Source organism: Crocodylus siamensis, chromosome 2 (genome assembly GCF_052110815.1).
Source record: "Crocodylus siamensis isolate JL-2025a chromosome 2, ASM5211081v1, whole genome shotgun sequence".
In the NCBI taxonomy this organism is placed as follows: Eukaryota; Metazoa; Chordata; order Crocodylia; family Crocodylidae; genus Crocodylus; species Crocodylus siamensis.
In genome coordinates, this window is record NC_143396.1 from 126,091,698 (window position 1) to 126,111,906 (window position 20,209).

Sequence of the window (20,209 nt, forward strand, 5' to 3'; positions counted from 1 at the left end):
TGGCAACACATTTACCAATGCAGCCCAGTATGCCATTAGCCTTCTTGGCAACCAGGGCACATGATTGGCTCATATTCAGCTTATTGTCCACTGTAACCCCCAAAACCTTTACTAGAGAGCTGCTCTCCAGCCAGCCAGCCCCCAGCCTGTACCTGTGCATGGGATTGTTCTGGGGCAAGTGCAGGACTTTGCACTTGTCCTTGTTGAACCTCCTCCTTTTGGCCCAATCCTCCAATTTGTCTAGGTCACTCTGAATCCTAGCCCTACCCTCCAGCATATCTGCTACTCCCCACAGCTTGGTGTTGTCTGAAAACTTGCTGACTTGGCTTGATTAAGCCATCTTCGAGGTCATCGATGTAGACATTGAACAAAACCTGCCCCAGGACTGACCCCTGGGGCATGCCACTTGATACCAGCTGCCAACTAGATATCAAACTATTGATTACTACCCTTTGACCCTGATTCCCCAGCCAGTTTTCTATCCACCTTACACTCCATTCATCCAGCCCATATTCCTTAGCTTGCCTGAATGAATGTTGGGGGAGACTGTATCATAAGCCTTGCTAAAATCAAGGTACATCACATCCACCAGTCTCCCCACATCCACAGAGCCAGTCATCTCATCATAGAAGGCAATCAGGTCGGTGAGGCATGACTTGCCCTTGGTGAATCCATGCCGACTGTTCCTGATCACCTTTTTCTCCCTCCAAGTGTTTAGATATGGAGTCCTTGAAGATCTTCTCTATGATTTTTCCAGGGATTGACATGAAGCTGACTGGTCTGTAGTTCCCTGGAGCTTTCTTTTTTCCCTTTCTTAAATATGGGCACTATGTTTTCCCTTTTCCAGTCATCAGGGACCTCTCCTGATCACCATGAATTTTCAAAGATGAGAGCCAATGGCTCTGCAGTCACATCAGTCAACTACCTCAGCACCCACGGGCGCATCCTATCCTGCTCCATGGACTTGGACACATCCAGCTTTTCTAAATAGTCCTGAACCTGTTCTTTCACCACTGAGCGCTGCTCGCCTCCTCCCCAAACTGTGCTGACTGGTGCAGTAGTCTGGGAGATGACCCTGCCTGTGAAGATAGAGGCAAAAAAGACATTGAGCACTTCAGCCTTTTCTGCATCCTCTGTCACAAGACTGCCATCCCCATTCAGTGAGGGACCTACACTTCGAAGCTGAATCATGAAGCTGAATGCAATAAGGACTTTATTTAACAGAAATCAGTCATAACAAAGCCACAAATCTAACTTTTTAGCTTCCATTCTAGGCCAAACTATTCAGCTGGAAAAAAATGTAAAACATTACTTGTAGCTGTAGAAGAGCTATGCAAACAAAACTCTAACCATCCAAAGATTATTCCTACTTGTTTCCAGAGTTGGCAGTTTATACAAGTGCATTTACTAAAACAATTTCAGGATAGAATTGTCTTTCACAAGCATCTATAACTTACAGACAATCCCTGTCCTCTACGAGGGAAAATCTTTTGGATGAAGTACTTTATATAGTTAAGTTGCCTATATATCTGTACATACATAGAGACAACAAACTTTCTTCTTCAGTCCTGAAAGAGTAGTTAGATCTTGATCAACATTTTCCCACTTTAAATTTTTTTTGATGCAGCAAGTCGGTCTTAATGGATTTCCATGACAGGTTGGTAGCTGGCTTGCTGCCAAGTCTGACATAAAGAGTATATTAGTATGATTGTTTTCTTAATTTATTACTGTATTTGAAAGGCTCAGGGACATTTTTGGTGAATAAAGATGCTTCTTTAACAAGCAGAACCTAAAGAATACAGTTACAGACTGCAGTATATAGTTTTTTATCTTTAAAATATTTGTTATTAAATACAAAATTTCTTTTTTAAAAGTCATGAGGGAATTAAGGCACATATCTTTCTTTCTAATTCACCAATCTGTGCTTGAAGTCTTGCATTATTTAGAAAATTGATGGATGGTGTGTTATGATGAAAAAGCAGCTGAAGCGTCATGGAAAACTTCTAAAACATTCTGCTTAGAAGCAATTCTGCTTGTCTTACACATTTTCTCAGTGTAGCTACTTCTGTTTTAAATGCCAAGGGCATTTACATGAATAAAGGGTTTTTGTTGTCTAAGAATTCAATCGCTCACTGGAATTGTGTTTGTGAAATCACAATACTACAAACCTTTAGTAACAAAGGATGATAAAACAAGGAGGCCTGAGGGACCAATTCCTTCCAACTGAAAATAATGGGAATAGTGAAAGTGGAAGCAAACACACCCAATCTATAATAACAGGTAAATAAAAAGTGTGCCAGCTTGTAGGCAACTGAAGACCATAAGTACTAACAACAAATAAAAATGGGAAGAGCAATAAGGAGATCTATGATATTCTGACACAGACCAAACACAAATGCCTCCAACTTTTAGACGGGAAAGATGTTAGACAAGCTTTTAGGCACAAAGCAAGAAGGTCCTTTGTACTCAAAAGTTTGTCTAACATCTCTCAAAACTATACAGTTAACCCAATAAAATATATCACCCAAAAATCCTTTGTTTCTTGTGTATTTCTCATATAATACTGAGGATGCTGCATTTATGGGGTTGCTTGCTTTAATTGTGTTGGTCAAACAAGCAAATCTGACTTTGCATGTAACATGGTCACAGTGAAATCATATTAACATAGGAAAGGAAAGGAATAGCCTGTCTTTTTACACTTAACTGAAAATAACTTCTGAAGTATTTATTTGCAAGGTAAATTTCGGATATCAAACATGGAATGCAGGTTCTATCATTAAATCAAGCATGCTTTTAAACAATTAGCAAACCACAATCAATGCTCTCATGGCATAACCTATGCTGCAATAAAGTGTCACTTCGTATGTGAAACAGGCGTTTGGGAGCCTGTACTTGACATTAACACTATTCATAAAGAAATCTGTTCATTAGGGCACGTTTAATATGTTTTAAGCCACATGTTGTTATGCATGACAACTGAAATTCAATACAATATTATGATTGAGAATTAAACTCATAAAAGTAAAATTTCAGATTCAGACTCGAAGCAGATTCAGTCTCTAAGCAGCTGTAGCCCAGCTACATTATGCATGCACTGTATATTGCTTCCTATTCAAGAAGTACTATATACTATACTGTATGTAGTCAGCTCACACTGAACTCAGTGAAAGTGTTTCCACATATTTTTACAGCAATTCCTTGAGTGCTCAGAACTATTAAGGATCAGGCCACCTTCAGTTAAATCTGACACTTGCACCCCACTGACTTCAAAGAAGTCTGTGTGTATAGAGTTCTGTCTGCGTAGGATCACTTGTAGGAGCTTAGCCTAAACATGGAGTTATGAGTCTAATTTTCAGCAAATGTTTTTGAAAATAAACATGGCTAGTTATTTCAATGATCTCCCATAACCAGAAGAAAAGTGGACTTGTTTATTTTGTGCAAGTAATTTAAATGCATGTCACCCTGTGTAGTGCAATATGTAGAGTTCCAGCTACGCTTACTCACATGTGACGATATGTTCAGCTCATGTATTTTATTTATTTGCAAGGATGTACAGCAAGTAAAATACAAGATTTTTCACTGAATGCTATGGGTGCCCTGACAATTTAAAAAATACATCAAAACAAAGAGACCTCTCAGTTCTCCTAGATCAGTTCAAATATAACATAGTTATGACTGACATTAATCAGACCCATGCCCTGTCCTCGGAGTTCTACCTTGTCCCAACCCTTCCAAACACATACCTCCCTTAAACAAGGGGGAAAAAACAGGTTTTTGCAGTTAGTGTCTGAGGAGAAAATGAATTTCCAAGGCTAAGAACCTGCAAGTTTGTCCAATGGAATGAAAAACATTTTTTAAAACCTTGTTACAAATTGTTTTATCCATAAAACATTCATACAACAGGCTGACTGTCCATACCTATACGTATTGATACTTTGTAGCTGTTATGATCATTTTTTCCAAAAATCATTTCATATCAATTCTGAAACTGATATCCTCACAAAGTATAAAGTATATTTAAAAGACCAAGCAATTATATAATACTTCCATACATTCAGAAAGAAACTTTAACTATCTGTCTTTTAGGCTTATCATCATAGTCATTCTTGCAGATTTATTGACTCTGCAAATAGCCTATTTTAGTGCTCTAAATTTTACTTTACTGACAGAAGGGATGCATCTACACCTGCAAATAAGCATGCCTAAATTTAATGTGCTTTAAGCTAATGTGCATTAAGCAATTTTTGGCAGGTGTCTACTCATACAATGACTTGGAACTACAGCTAGTCCCAAATTCCAGCTTGGAACTAAAGTTAGTCCCAAGTCCCTCCAGTGCTGCCATGTGTCAGCAATTGGCAGCCATGTTGAAGCCAGACCCAGCTGCCAGGACTTGGCAGCCATCTTGGAAACTCTGATCCGTGGACAACCCCTTCTCCCAGGAATCATGTGCCCAGCGCCGGGGCAGCACACACCAGCTCCCTCTTTGCCCACCCTGCCTCCCCATGCTAGGGCTGCTCCAGGTCCCTCCCTTATTCCTGCCAGCAATGCCCTGAGCCCCACTGCTTCATCCAGGCCCCTGCCAGCAACCACCAGTGCCCCTTGCTTCTGCTGGCCCCAGCAGTCCCATCCCCCCTCGTCCCCCCCGGCCCAGGCCCCAGGACAGGTGTGCACCAACCAGTGGTGGCCAGGGCACCAGCTGTGTGACCCCCTCTTCCTGCAGTCGCTGCTCCAGCCTGCCTGCCCCACTGCGCACACACTCCCTACCTCCTGCCCACCTCCAGCACTACTTTCAGGACACGCATGTGGTTGAAACAAAAACATTTTATTATCCTCACAATACCCAACCCCATCCCTCCCCCCCCCCAACAAATAGAACCCCCTCCCCCTCAACCAACAGAGCCCCTCCACCACCCTTCAAAAATAAAAAACCTGCTTACACGTGGGAAATTATACACAAGGGGAAAACTATTTACAATATTTTGGGTCTTCAAGCCCCGAGTGGGAGCTGCAGGGGGGCCTAGGGGGAAGAGTCCCCGGGCAGGTGCCCAGCACCCCAGCCCCTGGATGTTCTCCTGCAGGTCCAGGGGCCGCAGTGACCCCAGTGGGTGGCAGCCTCATGCATGAGCAGATTTTCAGCCATGTGGTGCAGGGGAGAGAGGCAGGTCCAGGCCCAGGCAGGTGGCAGCAGGCCTGGGATGGGGGCTGAGCCAGGGGTTCTGGTGGGCAGGAGGTGCCCAAGGACCTCCTCCCAGGGCCAGGTGTGGGCCTGCTGCAGTGCGGAAGGCAGAACCCAGGGGTCCTGTGGGGCCATGGGCAGAGGCCAGGCAGTGGGGGACATAGACATGGCCTCCAAAGCCAGGAGGATGTTATCCATGGACTATCCATTGGCATCCCCCTGCTGCTGGAGCGGCTCCTGGGCCTCCACTTAGGCCCAGTGGTCTCCCTAGTGGCTAGGCACTACACATGCGTTAATGTGCATTAACTAATTGCGCCTAAATTTGATACCTGTATTTGTAGGTATTAAATTCAGTCATGATTAGCCTAAGTTAACATGCATTACAGGTTAGCCTAAGCTAAGTTAAGCCTTAGCCTGAATCAACCTAAGTTAACTTATGATGAGCCTAAGTTTATGAGCACACATGTAGACACACACCCATAACCTGCCTTAACTTAGGCTAACACACATTAACTTGTGTCATGTAGATGGGCCCAAGGAGTATAAAATAACTTTTATCCTAATTATAATACAACCAGTAATATTGTATTTATTCTCAACAAAAAATACTGGGGAAATCTTTAGAGTAAAGAATTTCTTCAGGGTTTCTAAATAAGATGTTTTTAAGCAGGATTATATTAATCTTCTGCCAAGTTAAAAGGGGTAGTAGCTGTTGTGACTATTTTCAGTTATACTGTTAATCAGTTAGTGAAGGGTTCATTTACATTGCAAAATAGACTGATTCAGCTGTCCTAGGTTTTCTCAGCTAAGTGTCAACAGGTTTTCACAGTGATTTCACAAAGCACCTGAGCAATAAAAATGTACATGATATTATATGGTAGACTTATGCAAGCTAGTCATTTTTTCAGTCACATTAAACTAGCTTCTAGGGGAGATACATATTCTGAAAAGGAGACTTTTTTTTCAACATGAGTAACAGCCATTGCCTAGTCCCTTTCATTAAAAGTGTAGCATTTGTGGATGGAGAGGCTCTGGGGGCAGAGAAAACTCATGAGTGACCCGTTTAAAACTTACCTCAGATGAAGTGAGGAATGCCCACAACAAACAGAGCTCCATGGGATGCTTCCAGAGCCACTGCTCTCACTCCATTGCCGGTGGGCTGATCCAGGACACTACCTCCAGCCTCAGCAAGGGGCAACCAGGGGACAGTGAGCAGCATCCCAGGAGGGAAAATGCTGAAAGTCTCTCTGGCTGGACCTCTCAGCAGAGAAGGTCTGTGACAATCGGTCACAGAGGTTGAAGGACCACCCACTGAGCCATGGACCATCACTGGAACACTGTGACCAGAGTGCCTAGAGAAGAGGGAAGCTCAAAAAGGCAAGTGGTCACAAACCAACTGTAAGTGGGCATTTTACTCCCACAATTCATTTTTCTATTATTTCCAGGATTATTTCAGTGGAGCCATCAAGGGGATTCTTTTTTTTTTCCCTGGGGGCATGAGTAAGCTTAAAGGCATTTATTTTTGTTTTAGTCCCTCTCAGACTTATTGACAAGAGAATTGATAGAAGAACAGAGGGGGAATTCCTTCTGAGGACATCATATGTCTGCTTAATTGATTCTCAAGGTGACAAGACTGTCAAAATAACTGCACAGAGAAAAGAATACTCATATAACAGATAGTTAGAATTGATAGATGAAAGGACACCTATATACTGAGTGATGGCGATCATGTTCTGAACTAGTGAAAAGTGATGTTACAGAAGCTAGTTGAACGTTGAAATAATATTTAATAGCCCTGCTGGGGTGACCAGTACCCGTGCTCCAGAAGGAAGTGGATGTGTCCCTGGTGCTGAGTGCTGTGGAGTGTACTGGATGAGGTAAGGGTGGGATGGAGGGGAGGTGGAGCCCCACAAAGATAACTCCCCCCCCAGCAGACCTGAGTCTAGTTGCCCCATTGGGATCAACTTCCTAACTTGCATAAGATCAAAGTCATGGCAGGTGAGCATAAAAGAAGAACTAAACTCAAGGGGGAAAGAATTTGACATCGACAGGCAGCTGAGTAAGGGAGTAGCAGTGTTCCCCAGTCTGACATCACCTACTAGAAGGATGCCAGGTCGAAGAGGACCCAGACCTTATAACACCTATCCTTGACAAGCATCTAAATATCTAATCTAGTCTTCCCAAACAGCTGAGCATATTGTAATTCTAACAAGGGAATACCACACATGGAAAACAAAATTCTGAATCATCTGCAGAACGCCAGTCCTTCATTTCCAATAAAGAAGCAATTTAAATGTAAGTAATAACTTTTGGTATTACATGCCCTTTAGGCAATCACGTTAACAGAACTACTTATTTTCACGTCTGAAGATTGCGGTGGAGAATATAGGGAGCCTATTATTCCCCATGGACTTTGTGATTTACATTAGAAAAGCTGCAAACGGCCTTCACTGAATCTTTTACTCAATCATATGCCTACCCTATTTTAGGGACCCTCCAGAACAAGATTCACTCCAAATGTGAACTGGAACAAGAAAACCATAGTAATTTATTAGCTATCAAATGGTCACTATAGGCGCATCCAGATGAATGCTGACGTGTGGTATGTGCTGCCACAGACTGATCTGTGGTGCCACATGTTGCACATGTAGGCATTCCCCGTGCTGCTGCTTTGCAGTACAGGGGGGAGGGCTGACCCTGGGAGATCCCAGCATCAAAAAAACCCAGACCTAAAAAAAGCAGGGCAGTGCAGGTGGTGACACTGCATGCTGCCCAAAACTGGAAACTGGCCAGCCAGAGCTGTACTCTCCTTGCCAGCCAGGCTCTCTGAAGAAGGATTACCGTGGCTGCAGCTCCTGGAAGACCCCAGGTAAGGTTGCTGGTGCCAGCACAGTTGCTGGCCCCAGCCTCCCCTACCCCACTCAGGGTAATGTGCCACACACTAGAGCACATGTGGCATGGGCATTCCCTGGGGACAAGTAGCAGTGTACCCAAGTAAACACATTCCCATTTCTGGGGGTGCACCACATATTAATTTTCTGACAGTTAGCCGACTTAAATTTCTAAAGTCAACTTAACTGTCAGAGCATACATTACTATGTGCAGCAGAGTCGACTTAAATGTGGCACAAGTTAATATACCTTTGAGGTGTATTATTTTGAGTAGCATTAGTTAAGCTACCTTAGCTCACAAGATGGCTTCCATCATATCAAGGAGCTGCGTGTGTGTGCACACTTCAATATGGCTTAAGTCAACTTAGTTAACTCGTATTATTGCAAGTCGACTTAGTACACGTGTACACACCCTTTAGTTCTCCACTAAATTCAACTGGTAAAAATAAGATGAATGGTGGAGTTTTTTAATATTAATCCAGAGCCGAGGTGGTGCTGGTGATATTACTTAATTCCCACGCAGGGAATGCCCAGGACCTCATGGGACAGATCTTTTGAGCTGTCACCCTTACCTTGAGCATTTTCAACATGTGTTTGTCCAGAAAGGCAAGAATATCTATTTTAAAATATTGTAAACTACTACTTCTAAAAAGTCAAGCAATAAATAGCACACATAGATCTTCATGTTTCACTTGCTCACTTATTTTGTTATAAGAAAACTTTTTTTTCAAATATAATTCATGAAACTTCCTCTTGACTAATAAATGATGCATCTTAAATGTCAACAATCTGGTCTGGTCTGAACTCAGTTGTTACTGTCTTTCTCACTGCACACAGCCTTTTGGACCCTAATAACATAATGATTAATCACTTGGCAAGGTTTGTTGGACAGGAACACAGGGTTTATTCTAGGTACTTGCTCTTCTTACTTTCTGACTGGCAGTGAAAATTCTGGAACGTTCTGCTAAAGCAGGGGCAGGGAAAATACAGACTGTGGGCTGGATCTGGCCCACCAGGCACTTTCATTTGGCCTGCGGTGCCCACCGACTAATTGTACCCAGCCCAGCCCTTTCACCCACAAGGGTGAGAGCGAGGCACTGGGCACGGCTGCTGTTGCAGCCACTGGGGGGCTTGCTTGCCTTCCCCCAGCATCCCACTTGCTCTGGGCAGCAAGTAGTGAAGTGGTGGGGACAGGGGAAGTGGCAGGAGCTGCAGCTGGGCAGGAGCACATAGCATGGGGCTGGAGCTGGCAGCACATAGAGCCCGCACCCAGGGGGGAGGCAGCAGTGCGGAACTCAGGTGGGCAGAGCATGGGTGTGAGGGAGGGTGAGGGGAAGTGGGAGCCCCCCCCACACTTCTCTTGCTGTGCAGTTCCCCAGCAGGCAGTGGCAGCAGCAGCAGCAGGAAGGGGTGCTGGTGCCCAGTGGCATGGGACTCTGGCCAGTGCTGCACATTGTGGCAAGCAGCACAGCCTGGCCAGGCCATCTCCATCACTGGCACTCCTCACCACGTACAGGCAGCCCCTGTGCTTGCACGCCACAGGAGGAAAGCTCCACACTGGATCTGGCTGCCTGCACCGCTCCCTGCCATGGAGGTCCTGGGAGTCCGCAAAGAAGCAGGGGCCAGGGCTCCCCTCCACTTCCAGCAGACTCCGGGACCTGTGCAGCAGGGAGAGGTGCAGGCAGCCAGCTCCAGTGCATGGAGCTTCTCTCCAGTGGTTCACAAGTGCAGGGGCTCACAAGTGCATGCATGGTGGGGAGCACTAGCAATGGAGGTGGCCTAGCCAGGCTGAACTCTTTGCTGTGGTGTGCAGCATCAGCTGGAGCCATGTGCTGCTGGGCACAAGCATCTGCACCAGGCACGAGCACCCCCACCTGCTGCTCCTGCACTAAGGGAGGTGAGGGGGTCCCCCAAGCCCCCCACTCTCCCTCACAGCCCACAAATGCCACACACCCACACTACCCCCACAACTCCCCATGTATACAACAACATATCCTATGCCTCCCACACTCACAGCCACACCCCCTCACATACGTACACTCCAGCATACACACAGCCAACACACACACACCCCACCATACAAACACCTCCAATCACACATTACCATACAATAGACAAGACTAAGAATCTATTTTGAGTTATTATGCAATCGCTTCTATATACAAACAAATCACGCAAATGATGACAAAACTATTTTTTGGTAATAAAATTAAAATATGTTATAGTAGGTATTTGACTTTTAGTGTATGATTTGCTTTTTTTTCTGGTTCTAAGATGGTAACCTGCCCCCCCCCCAAAGGAGTATTTCTGAGGGGGGCAAAGGGAGGGACTTCTGGTGGCAGAGGTCAGGGTTAGGGGTGGCACTTGCAGTCCCAAGAGGGCAATCAGGGGGCAGGACAATTCTCAAGAGGTGGGGCTACCCACGTGGCCCTTGAAAGCTCACCAAACCTCATTAAGTGGCCCTCTACCCAAAATAATTCCCCACCCCTGTGCAAAAGTGTCGCCTTCTGTGCAATTGTTAGCTGTTTCTCCAAAATGTCTAGCTATCATCTACCTTAATTTATCCTTGAGTATCTCTTCTCTACAGAGTATACACAAATGTATATTCCTCTTCCCTGTTTTGCCCCATTTTGTCACTTCTGCTCTTGTCATCTTACATATGAAGTTGTTCACGTATTCCATCTAGAATACATTCCATTGATGAGCACGTCCTCATGCAAACCTTCATCTGCTGTTTCTGCCTTCACAACTCAAATCCCAAATGTGCCTTAGCCTTTAGAATTTAAGCATTCAGCATGAACTTGAGCTCACTTGTTTTCCTCCTTCCAAGTTTGGAAACATTTCTAAGACTACCTGTATCTGAAACAAACTGTTTTAATCATCTGCCAAAATTGCTCTGCTTTCATCCTCTCTTCGTAATTTAAATCCCTCATTTATGGTCTAAATCCCAGCTCTTCAAAATTCAGTTTAACCAAATGCAGCTGCTAACTCATGCACCTGTCAGAAGGTAACATGTTACTCAGACTCAGAAATCCTTCCTGGATGCCTGTTCACTTCAGAATACAGAACCAAAGCTTCTTCCTATTTTTTAGCTCCTCTATAACAATGGTTTGCAACCTTTTCAGACTCATGGCACTCCTTAATACAGTGATTCCCAACCTTTGTTATACTGTGGACAGGCAAACTCACTCAAAGAATTTTGGTGGACCAGGTATAGAAACAATCTAATTTACATTTTTAAATTTAAATTTTACATGGGGATGGCGGGGTGCAAGGATCGGAGGCAGTTCTCCTCTCTGTCATTCAGAATTTCACTGCCCCTTTTTCAGAGAAGCACTATTTCCAAAAAAACCAATCCATTGAAGTTTGCTTGATCATCTCTTAGCTGTTACATTTGATATGGAAGGCTCTGGGAGCTGGGCTACAGGGACTGGGGGCTCAAATAGTTTTTTCTTCCATGCTCCCTGTTGCAGGCCACAGACCCAAGAGGGAAGACTGTATGAAAGAAATAAGCAGACGCAACCAACAATGGTGCTACCATGAGGGCTTCGGTTTCTTCAACCACAGCACACACTTCAGGGACAGAGGACTCCTGGGACAAGACGACACCCACCTCACGTAGAAAGGTAAGTCCCTGTTCTCAGCCAGGATGGCTGATCTACTGGACAGGGCTTTAAACTGACTTTGCTGGGGTCGGGGAAACTCCAAGTGGAGCATACCTGGTGACTGGCACACAGAAAAGCTCCTACATGGGACACTGAGATAACTGTTTTTGAAAATGCTAACCAAACAGTTCTCCCACAGTATCTCAGGAAATCGAGGGTGTCAGCTGGGGGCCTCAGCTCTCTGTACACCAATGCCAGGAGCATGGGGAACAAGCAGGAAGAGCTATCCCTCCTGCTCCCTAGTGAGCAATATTACCTGGTAGGGATCATGGAAACTTGGTGGGACTCCTCACATGATTGGACTGTAGCCATATAGGGCTACACCATGCACAGAAGCGACGGAGCAGAGAGAAAAAGCGGAGGGGTAGCTCTCTATGTGACAGAACAGTACACGTCTCTGGAGGCTGACATTTGCTCCAAAGATAAGCAGTTTGAACCCCTCTGAGTCAAGCTTCAAATGGGGAGCAAGGTGAGAGAGACCTAACTGTGGGCGTTTACTACAGGACACCAAACCAAGGGAAGGAGCTTGATCTGGAGTTCTCTCAAGAACTGACAGAGGCCGCGTGTGCAAGGGACTTGGTTGTGATAGGTAACTTCAATTACCTGGACATATATTGGGAGGAACATTCAGTTAGGTCAGATTGGTCATGTAGCTTCTTAACTGTAATTAAGGAGCTCTTTCTGACCCAGGAAGTGCAAGGGCCAACCAGAGATAACCCTCTCTTAGACTTGGTCTTGGCCAAAGGAGATGATCTGATTGTGTGGCTTGAACACTGAGGGTAGCTTGGGTGACAGCGACCATGAGCTCATCAGGTTCATTGTCTGCCACAAGGCTGACAAATCAACTAGCAGGACTGAAGTCCTGGACTTCAAAAATGTGGACTTCAACAGGCTCAGGGCATTAGTAGGGGAGGTGATGTGGGACCAGGGATGGAAAGCAAATGGGGTGCACAAAGAGTAGTCATTCCTCAAGGACACGATCCTTGAAGCACAGAAGAAAACCATTCCCATGAAGAGGAAAGGTAGCAGAAGGGCTGGCAAGCCCTCCTGGCTCAATAGAGACATTGTAGTCCTCTTAAAAAAGAAAAAAGAGGAGTACACACAGTGGAAGCTAGGGACAGTCCTCAAGGAGGACTATACAACAGTGGTCCGTACTTATAGGGAATTGATTAGGAAAGCTAAGGTGGTGACTGAGTTTAAGTTAGCCAAGGGAGTCCAGAACAACAAGAAGTATTTCTTTGGGTATGCAGGGAGCAGAAGAAAATAAATGGAAGCATGGGACCCCTGCTTAACACCTCAGGACAGCTGGTAATGGACACTCAGGAAAAAACTGAACTCCTGAATGCCCACTTTGCTTCCGTATTTCACTGGACCAAGGGGAAAGACAAGTGAGATAAAAACCACAGGGGCATGGTAGAAATGATAGCCTTCCCACTGTGGATGCTGAGCTGGTACACAACCAACTAGAAAAGCTAGACATTTATAAGTCAGCAGGACCAGATGGACTCCACGTGGGAGTCCTGATGGAGCTGGATGAGGTCATCACAGAACCCCTGGCAAAGCTCTTTCAGAAATCGTGGCACACAGGAGAGATCCCTAAGGATTGGAAGAGGGCCAACATTGTGCCCATCTTCAAGAAGGGGAAGGAGGACCCAGGCAACTACAGGCCAATCAGAAAATCCTGGAAAAACTCATTAAAGAATCTATGTGCGATACGCTCATTGAGGGTAAGGTTCTGAATGACAGCCAGCATGGATTAATCATGGGTAGGTCTTGTCTTACCAATCTCATCTTCTACGAACAGGTCTCTCGCCACCTGGACACAGGAGAGAAGGTTGACATTATATACCTAGACTTCCAAAAGGCTTTTGATCTAGTATCCCACGATATCCTGTGGAAAAATTGGAAGATTGTGGGCTTACCTGCTCAACAGTTCAGTGGGTGGAAAACTGGCTGCATGGTAGGACCCAGAGAGTTCTCATGAACGGACCTGTGTCGTCCTGGCAAGTGGCCAGTGATGTCCCTCAGGGGGTCTATGCTTGAACTGGTGCTTTTCAACATATATATCAATGATTTGGATGTGGGGATGAAAAGCTCGCTGGCTAAGTTTGCGGACAACACCAAGTTATAGGGGACCGTAGTCATGCCAGAAGATACAGGTAGACCTGGACAGGCTGGAGAGTTCGGTGAATCGGAACCAGATGAAGTTCACCACTCAGAAGTGGGAAGCAAACAATCCCCAACATACCTACAGGCTCAGTGGCGACAATTTGACTCGCTCCACAGCCGAGAAGTACCTAAAGGTAGTGACCGACCATTGCATGAACATGAGCCGGCAGTGCGATGCTATGGCCAGCAGGGCAAACAACACCCTGGCATGCATTAACTGTTGCATCTCATGCAAAACTAAGGAAGTGATACTCCCACTGTACTCCACACTAGTGCGACTGCAGCTGGAGTGCTGTGTCCAGTTCTGGGTGCCGCACTTCATCAAGGACATGGAAAAACTTGAGAGGGTCCAGAGAAGAGCCACCCATATAATCAGGGACTTGCAAGACAAGCCATATGAGGAGAGGCTGAGGGACTTAGGCCTCTTCAGCCTACAGAAGAGAAGACTGAGGGGGGACTTGGTAGCAGCTTACTGCTACATCAGGGGAGTACATCAAGAACTCGGTGAACACCTGATCACCCAGGCACCCCTAGGGAAGACCAGGAGCAATGGATACAAACTCCTGGAAGGCTGCTTCAGGCTCAATTCAGGAAAAACTGGAATTTCACAGTCAGGGTGTCCAGACTGTGGAATAAACTCCCTCCAGAGGTGGTGCAGTCACCTACCCTGGGAATCTTCAAAAGGAGACTGGACAGTCACCTCGCTGGGGTCAGCTGACACCAGTTGTCTTTTCCTGCCTAGTGCAGGGGAACTGGACCCAATGATCTATTTCCTTCCACCCCCTAACAATCTATGAATCTATGACTAGCCACAGTTACCACGATCCAATTTCAAAAGCTCAAGTCACAGTCATTGGCCGAGCAAAGCCATTCTCGTCCAGTCAATCAGCATGGTGCGGGCATGGCCCAGGCACAGAACTGCTGCTCACAGTGGTTATAGCTTGTGCCATGACCCAGCAGCCAACTCTTCATGGCCCAGTACCAGACCACAGCCTGCTGGTTGGGAACCTCTGTCTTAATAGACTCAAAGCACCCCTCCACAAATCTTGTGAACTGAGTAGCAACCCATTTCAAAACATGATTTATTACAGTGCTTACTTCCCTGCAGGTGGGGACAGCAGCGGTGATGGGGGAAAAGGCAAGGCAGGGATTTAACCTGAGCCTGCACTTATCTGCTTAATTCATTGCACCTGGTTTATCTCTTCATACCTCGTGGCACCCTTCAGAGGATCTTGCGAAACCTCTGAGTGCCCTAACACCCTGGTTGAGATTCACTGTTCTACAGAATTCTCCATGCTTCTGGCTCTCTGTATGGGCCTATTCCCTATGTCCTGTAATGCCGGACTTCTTTATCCAGACACACACACTGGGTAAACGAGTATGTTCCCATATAAATCCTGTTAGCTGAAACAGGTTCTTCCCTGTTACCCTGGGCCAAATTTGCTGTTCCTTTTGGTTAACAACTCCTACTCCTTTCTCTATAAACTACCAATTTGTACTCCCTGGCACCTGGTCATGGCACCTCTATCTCCTCCCTAGTACAGCTACAGGGGCAAATAACAACACATTATTTTCACAAATTCAATACAATTTTAACTATTTGCTTTATTCACAGAAATGTTCACCTAGCTAACCTCTGCGATTTTATCTACCTTATGAAATGGGCCTACACAAAACTTCAACTTTGTATTATTGCCCAAAGGTAGATGAAATGCTTAACTTAGTACACAGTGGGCATGTCTACACAAGACACTACTGCGCCATTGCTCATTTCTATAGTGCTGTAGTGTTGCCCGGCACGAACCGTGACAGTGACACTACTGCACAGTAGAATCTAAAAGTAACCATGTGGCGATGGGACTGTGCGTTAATGCTGGTTACTGCACAGTCATTTAGTATCTGGTTAAACACTTAATTAAGAACTGCAGAGTCCCCCACACATGTAAACGTGTCCAATGGGTATGTCCACATGGGAAATTAATGCAACTGAATAAACTTTAGAGTAGTTTGCACCAGAGTTTCTTGCTCCCAGTTGCGTTGTTTACACATGCACCAGGACTGCAGCATGTTGAGCCAGGTTGCAAGAGCCCCAGCTGGCAGGGGGCCCCAAGGGTCAGCCAGCCCAGGGCTGCTCTGACTCAGCTCAATGTGCTGAGGAGAATCTGGCTGGGGCAGACCAGTGCTTCGGTGTAGGACTAGCCAGCAGGCAGCCCCTGCACAGAAGTACCTTTGTGCCTCAGCCGGCCCCATCAGCTTCTACGTGCGCATTGCTGCAGAGTAAAAAACTCCACCATAGCCTAGTACTAGTATCTGGCAGTACCATCCTATGGCAGAATTAGTTAATTTACTCTGTCCTAACAGCACTGCACATGTAGATGGTGACATTTTATTGTGAAGCTAATTAGTCAACTCCACAGTAAAGATGTAGATGTACCCAGTGATTATTAGTTGATAAAAACCCATGTCCTATCAAGAAATACACTTTCAATATACAGTTACAAGCATACATGTTACAGAATGGTGTGTAAAAAGCAATGTTATTGTATAATGTTATTTGCTGAACAATAGGGTTAGAAACACAGACTTAAAAATTTTATATACATTTTTCAGAAATCTTTATTGTGACAACTGGACGTTAATTCAGAGACAGCTTGATATGCAAAACATTCCTACCTGCATAATGTTTTAAAGATGCTGTCAAACACCTTATACCAGCTTCACTTGCAATAATTTAGCTTCAGTGATCATCTGAAGCAGCAAAGATTTCATTATTTTATATAATGCTATCATCTAAAGGCTGATTCTTATTTCAAACACCATTTACACTTACATATAGCATTATTGATACCCTCTGACAACATTAAAGTACACACATTTTTAAGGGGCCCATAATCTTGCATACACATGCACTGCATCTGCAAATCAAATAGAGTCCATTATCCACCTACTCAGTTTGCACTTACAAATTTGGTAACTGTGCATCAAGTTAATAAACAGCAAACAAAAGGACTATTAGTGGGGAGCTCTACGTTTGGCAATAACTATTGTGGGATGGGGCTCTAAAATGTGCATACCTATTTAGACCCCAGTTCAGGAATGCCTCCCTTTTCAGCAAAGCACATGTGCATAACCCTAAACCTGGGGTGTCAAACTTGTTTGCCCCTTCTGGGCCAGATCTGGACCACAGGGCTCCTTGAGAATAGGATCCAAACTACAGGGATATTAGGCAGGGCAAGTAGCATCAGGAAACCACGAAAGTTAATGAAGCCACTTCCCCTCTAGGAGCCCCACAGGCCATATTTTTGATATCTCTGAAGTCTAAATATATTTCTAAATCCTAACTGGGATCAATGGAACTTAAAAACTTAATAGAATGATTTAAGTGCGAGTGTACATGCTATCCCAAAATGAACAAACAACATTGGAATTTTTCCCTGGAAAAAAAGGAAGAGCTTTTTTTTTTTTGGTAAATCTTCAGCTTTAGATATTAAGTGGCTTTAAGTCGCTTCATGGCAATACAGTATCTTAAGAAAAGTCTCTTTCCCATCTCAAATGTCTGTTTTTGAGATGTGGTTGGTTGAATCACCTTATAGATCAAATAATCACCGAATATAAAATTATGACTGTTAAAGCAGGTTACTTCAAATATAATCATACTTGGTAGCTCTAGAAAATTTGGACAAAATTCTGATCTCATCTTCATCAATGTAACACCCACTAATCTCCATTAAATTATTCTTAATTCAGTGATGAAACTGAGAACAGAATCAAACCCCTTGGATTCCTCAGCTTTTAAGTGTGGTATTGAAAGTGTGTAAGATTGTCAGACAGGAAAAACATTGCTTAAAGCCTGGAAAGATGAAGAGCACATGATTATTTGAATGCCAAACTTATATCCACCATTAGATTTGTATTTAAGACTAGTACAGGTCCACAAATTTCATCCCAGCCACCCCCCATGTTAATACATGAACACTTCGTTTTAAAGTTTGTGTAATTCTCGTGTGAATTTACAATTTAGAGGCCATGCCTCCAAGTCATAGGCTTGGCAAAATTATTTCAAGAAATATGTTCAGCTAACCTTTGAGCTGGCACCTCAGCCTGGCTATTCTCTGCCTTAAGACGTAGAAAGCTGCAAAACAAATGTCCAAAAAAGAAATTCCAGCTTTTTTTGTCCTGTAAGGAGGATGGACTTGGCTTGGGATTTTAGGAACTTGTTACATTCCCGGAGACATACACACATTCAACATTCAAAGTTTTTCTGAAATAAAAAAAAAAATCTGGGACACATTTAGAAATGGAAATAGCTTATGTCATTATTTAATTAGGAAAGTTAAGAAATACAGTCTGAGGTATAAGAGTGACTGAACATAATGATGTTATGCTATTCTTATTCAATCAGTCCGTAAATTAAAACTAGAAATGTAGAATAGCCCCTTCATCCAGTTGTAAGCTATACTATTACAGGTTTCATCAACTTGGAAGTTTTCTTAAAGAAGCAGTATCCGTTCCCATAAATATAAATGAATTCATGTAGATTTATTTTTTAATCCTGCTTCTTTCACATAGCTAACATAGAGTTAGCATCTGGATGCTAACTTTTATATAATTAAAATTATATGTATTTTAAGCATCTGACCATCTGTGACAAATAAAGATGTTGACCATTTTTACAGCATATGAATTTTGGGTAACATCTAATCTACAACTAATGATTGCACATCTTATCTACTTGTACTACCATATTAAGCCCAATAACCAACCACAGCTAATCAGGATGCAAACACGAGATCCAAGTTGTATGCCGAAATTAAAAAAAATATGTTTGCCAATAAAATAAAAGATTAAATAGCTCAGATTATTTTGCTATATGATTTTGCTTTGATGACTGAAGCTCTCCTTTCTTGGTTTTCTACTCTTAACATGATATGAAAGTTTATGAGACTCAGGATAACTTCACTAGCACTGATATAAATCAGTGTAAAATTAGAAAGGAAGTAGTCCTTAAGGACTTGTTTCAAAGCCCAGTGAAGTCAAAGAAAGGCTTCCTATTGACTTCAAGGAGCTTTGGGACAGACTCTGAGAATCCAGAGGCTGTCTGTTCAAATGCTACAAAGGAAAATTCTAAATACATTATAAATGCATCTTTTGGGAAAGGCTAGATTACAAAATCCTTGGGTGTAATGTGAAAGGAGAAGGATACTGTTTCTTCAACATCACTTACAACATTTTATATGAAAACATGCTTACAAGCTGAAAAAATAATTGAATAAAAATAACAACACTTCATGATTGTCTTGCAAAGCAACATGAAAACAGTTATGCAGTTCTATATAAGTATCTGTTCCTTCCAGAATATTTAAAAATGTGCAAATATATGTGTCACTCTACAAAAAGTAGGTATGGGGCTTATAAATACAAGGTGCTTAGCAAATCTAACGTATTAAATTAGGCCCCAATTCTGCAGCCATTACAGTTAATGGTCAAGCTCCTTGTGAATGTGATGGTGTCTCTATAAGTAGGGCAATATCCCTCAAGCCTGTATTTCAAAGGCTCATAAGCGACACAAATTATGGATTTATTTTTAGTTCTAAGTGGTGTATGTTTGACTATACAGAACTGCATTTCCATTTAAAGTATTATTATGTCCAAGAAAGGAATTTTAAACAAGTTGAGGCCAATTCTCTTATCCATATGTGAGATTTATATGGGTAACTCTCACCAGCATTGATGAGAGCTACACAAAACACCTCTCAACTAGCAATGAGAGTATAAACCCCTGGTTTTGTTAATGGTGTAGAAACACATTTTATCTCATATTATTTTATCTTAGAATGACAGGAGCAGCAGCACCTACCATACAGCTTCTTCACAGATGTTGTGAAAGGCAGTAGCATGCAAAACCTCCAGCAAAGCAATTGGTTACAGCTGCATTTATAGCATCCTCCAGGTATGCTTATGCAAGCCCCACACCCTGCTAAATATGTCATCTAAAAAACCCCTTTGATAATATATATTTATCTAAACCTAGTAAAAGGTAACATGTCAGGTTTTAAATGTTTTTAATTATACATTACCAACACTGGTTTGTGCAGTGATTTTTTTAACTAATCCTTTTTCACTAATGCAGTGAATATTGAACTGTTTAATTCCTTGACTGCCCTGGTGCTGTAACATTAACCTGTAATCGCAATGGCTTCAGTGAAAGATGGAAGGAAATTAGCACACTGACGTCTAGTGGTTACGCTTTCTGTGGAAGCTGCTCTTATACCTTGTTAGGGAAAGATGATTAGAATAGGTTATGACTC

General features: G+C 43.5%; 1 protein-coding gene across 2 annotated transcripts in view; it reads right to left on the reverse strand.

Moving 5' to 3' along the window:
- NPNT (nephronectin) overlaps positions 1-20,209 on the reverse strand; it is an 81,387-nt gene that overhangs the window by 50,023 nt on the left and 11,155 nt on the right. The window contains exon 3 of one of the 2 annotated variants that reach the window (XM_090036757.1): positions 17,983-18,033. The exons of the other annotated variant lie outside the window; for it this stretch is intronic. Coding sequence (XP_089892883.1) covers positions 17,983-18,033 — 51 coding nt within the window. The remainder of the gene's footprint in view (positions 1-17,982; positions 18,034-20,209) is intronic. 2 annotated transcript variants of the gene reach the window in all.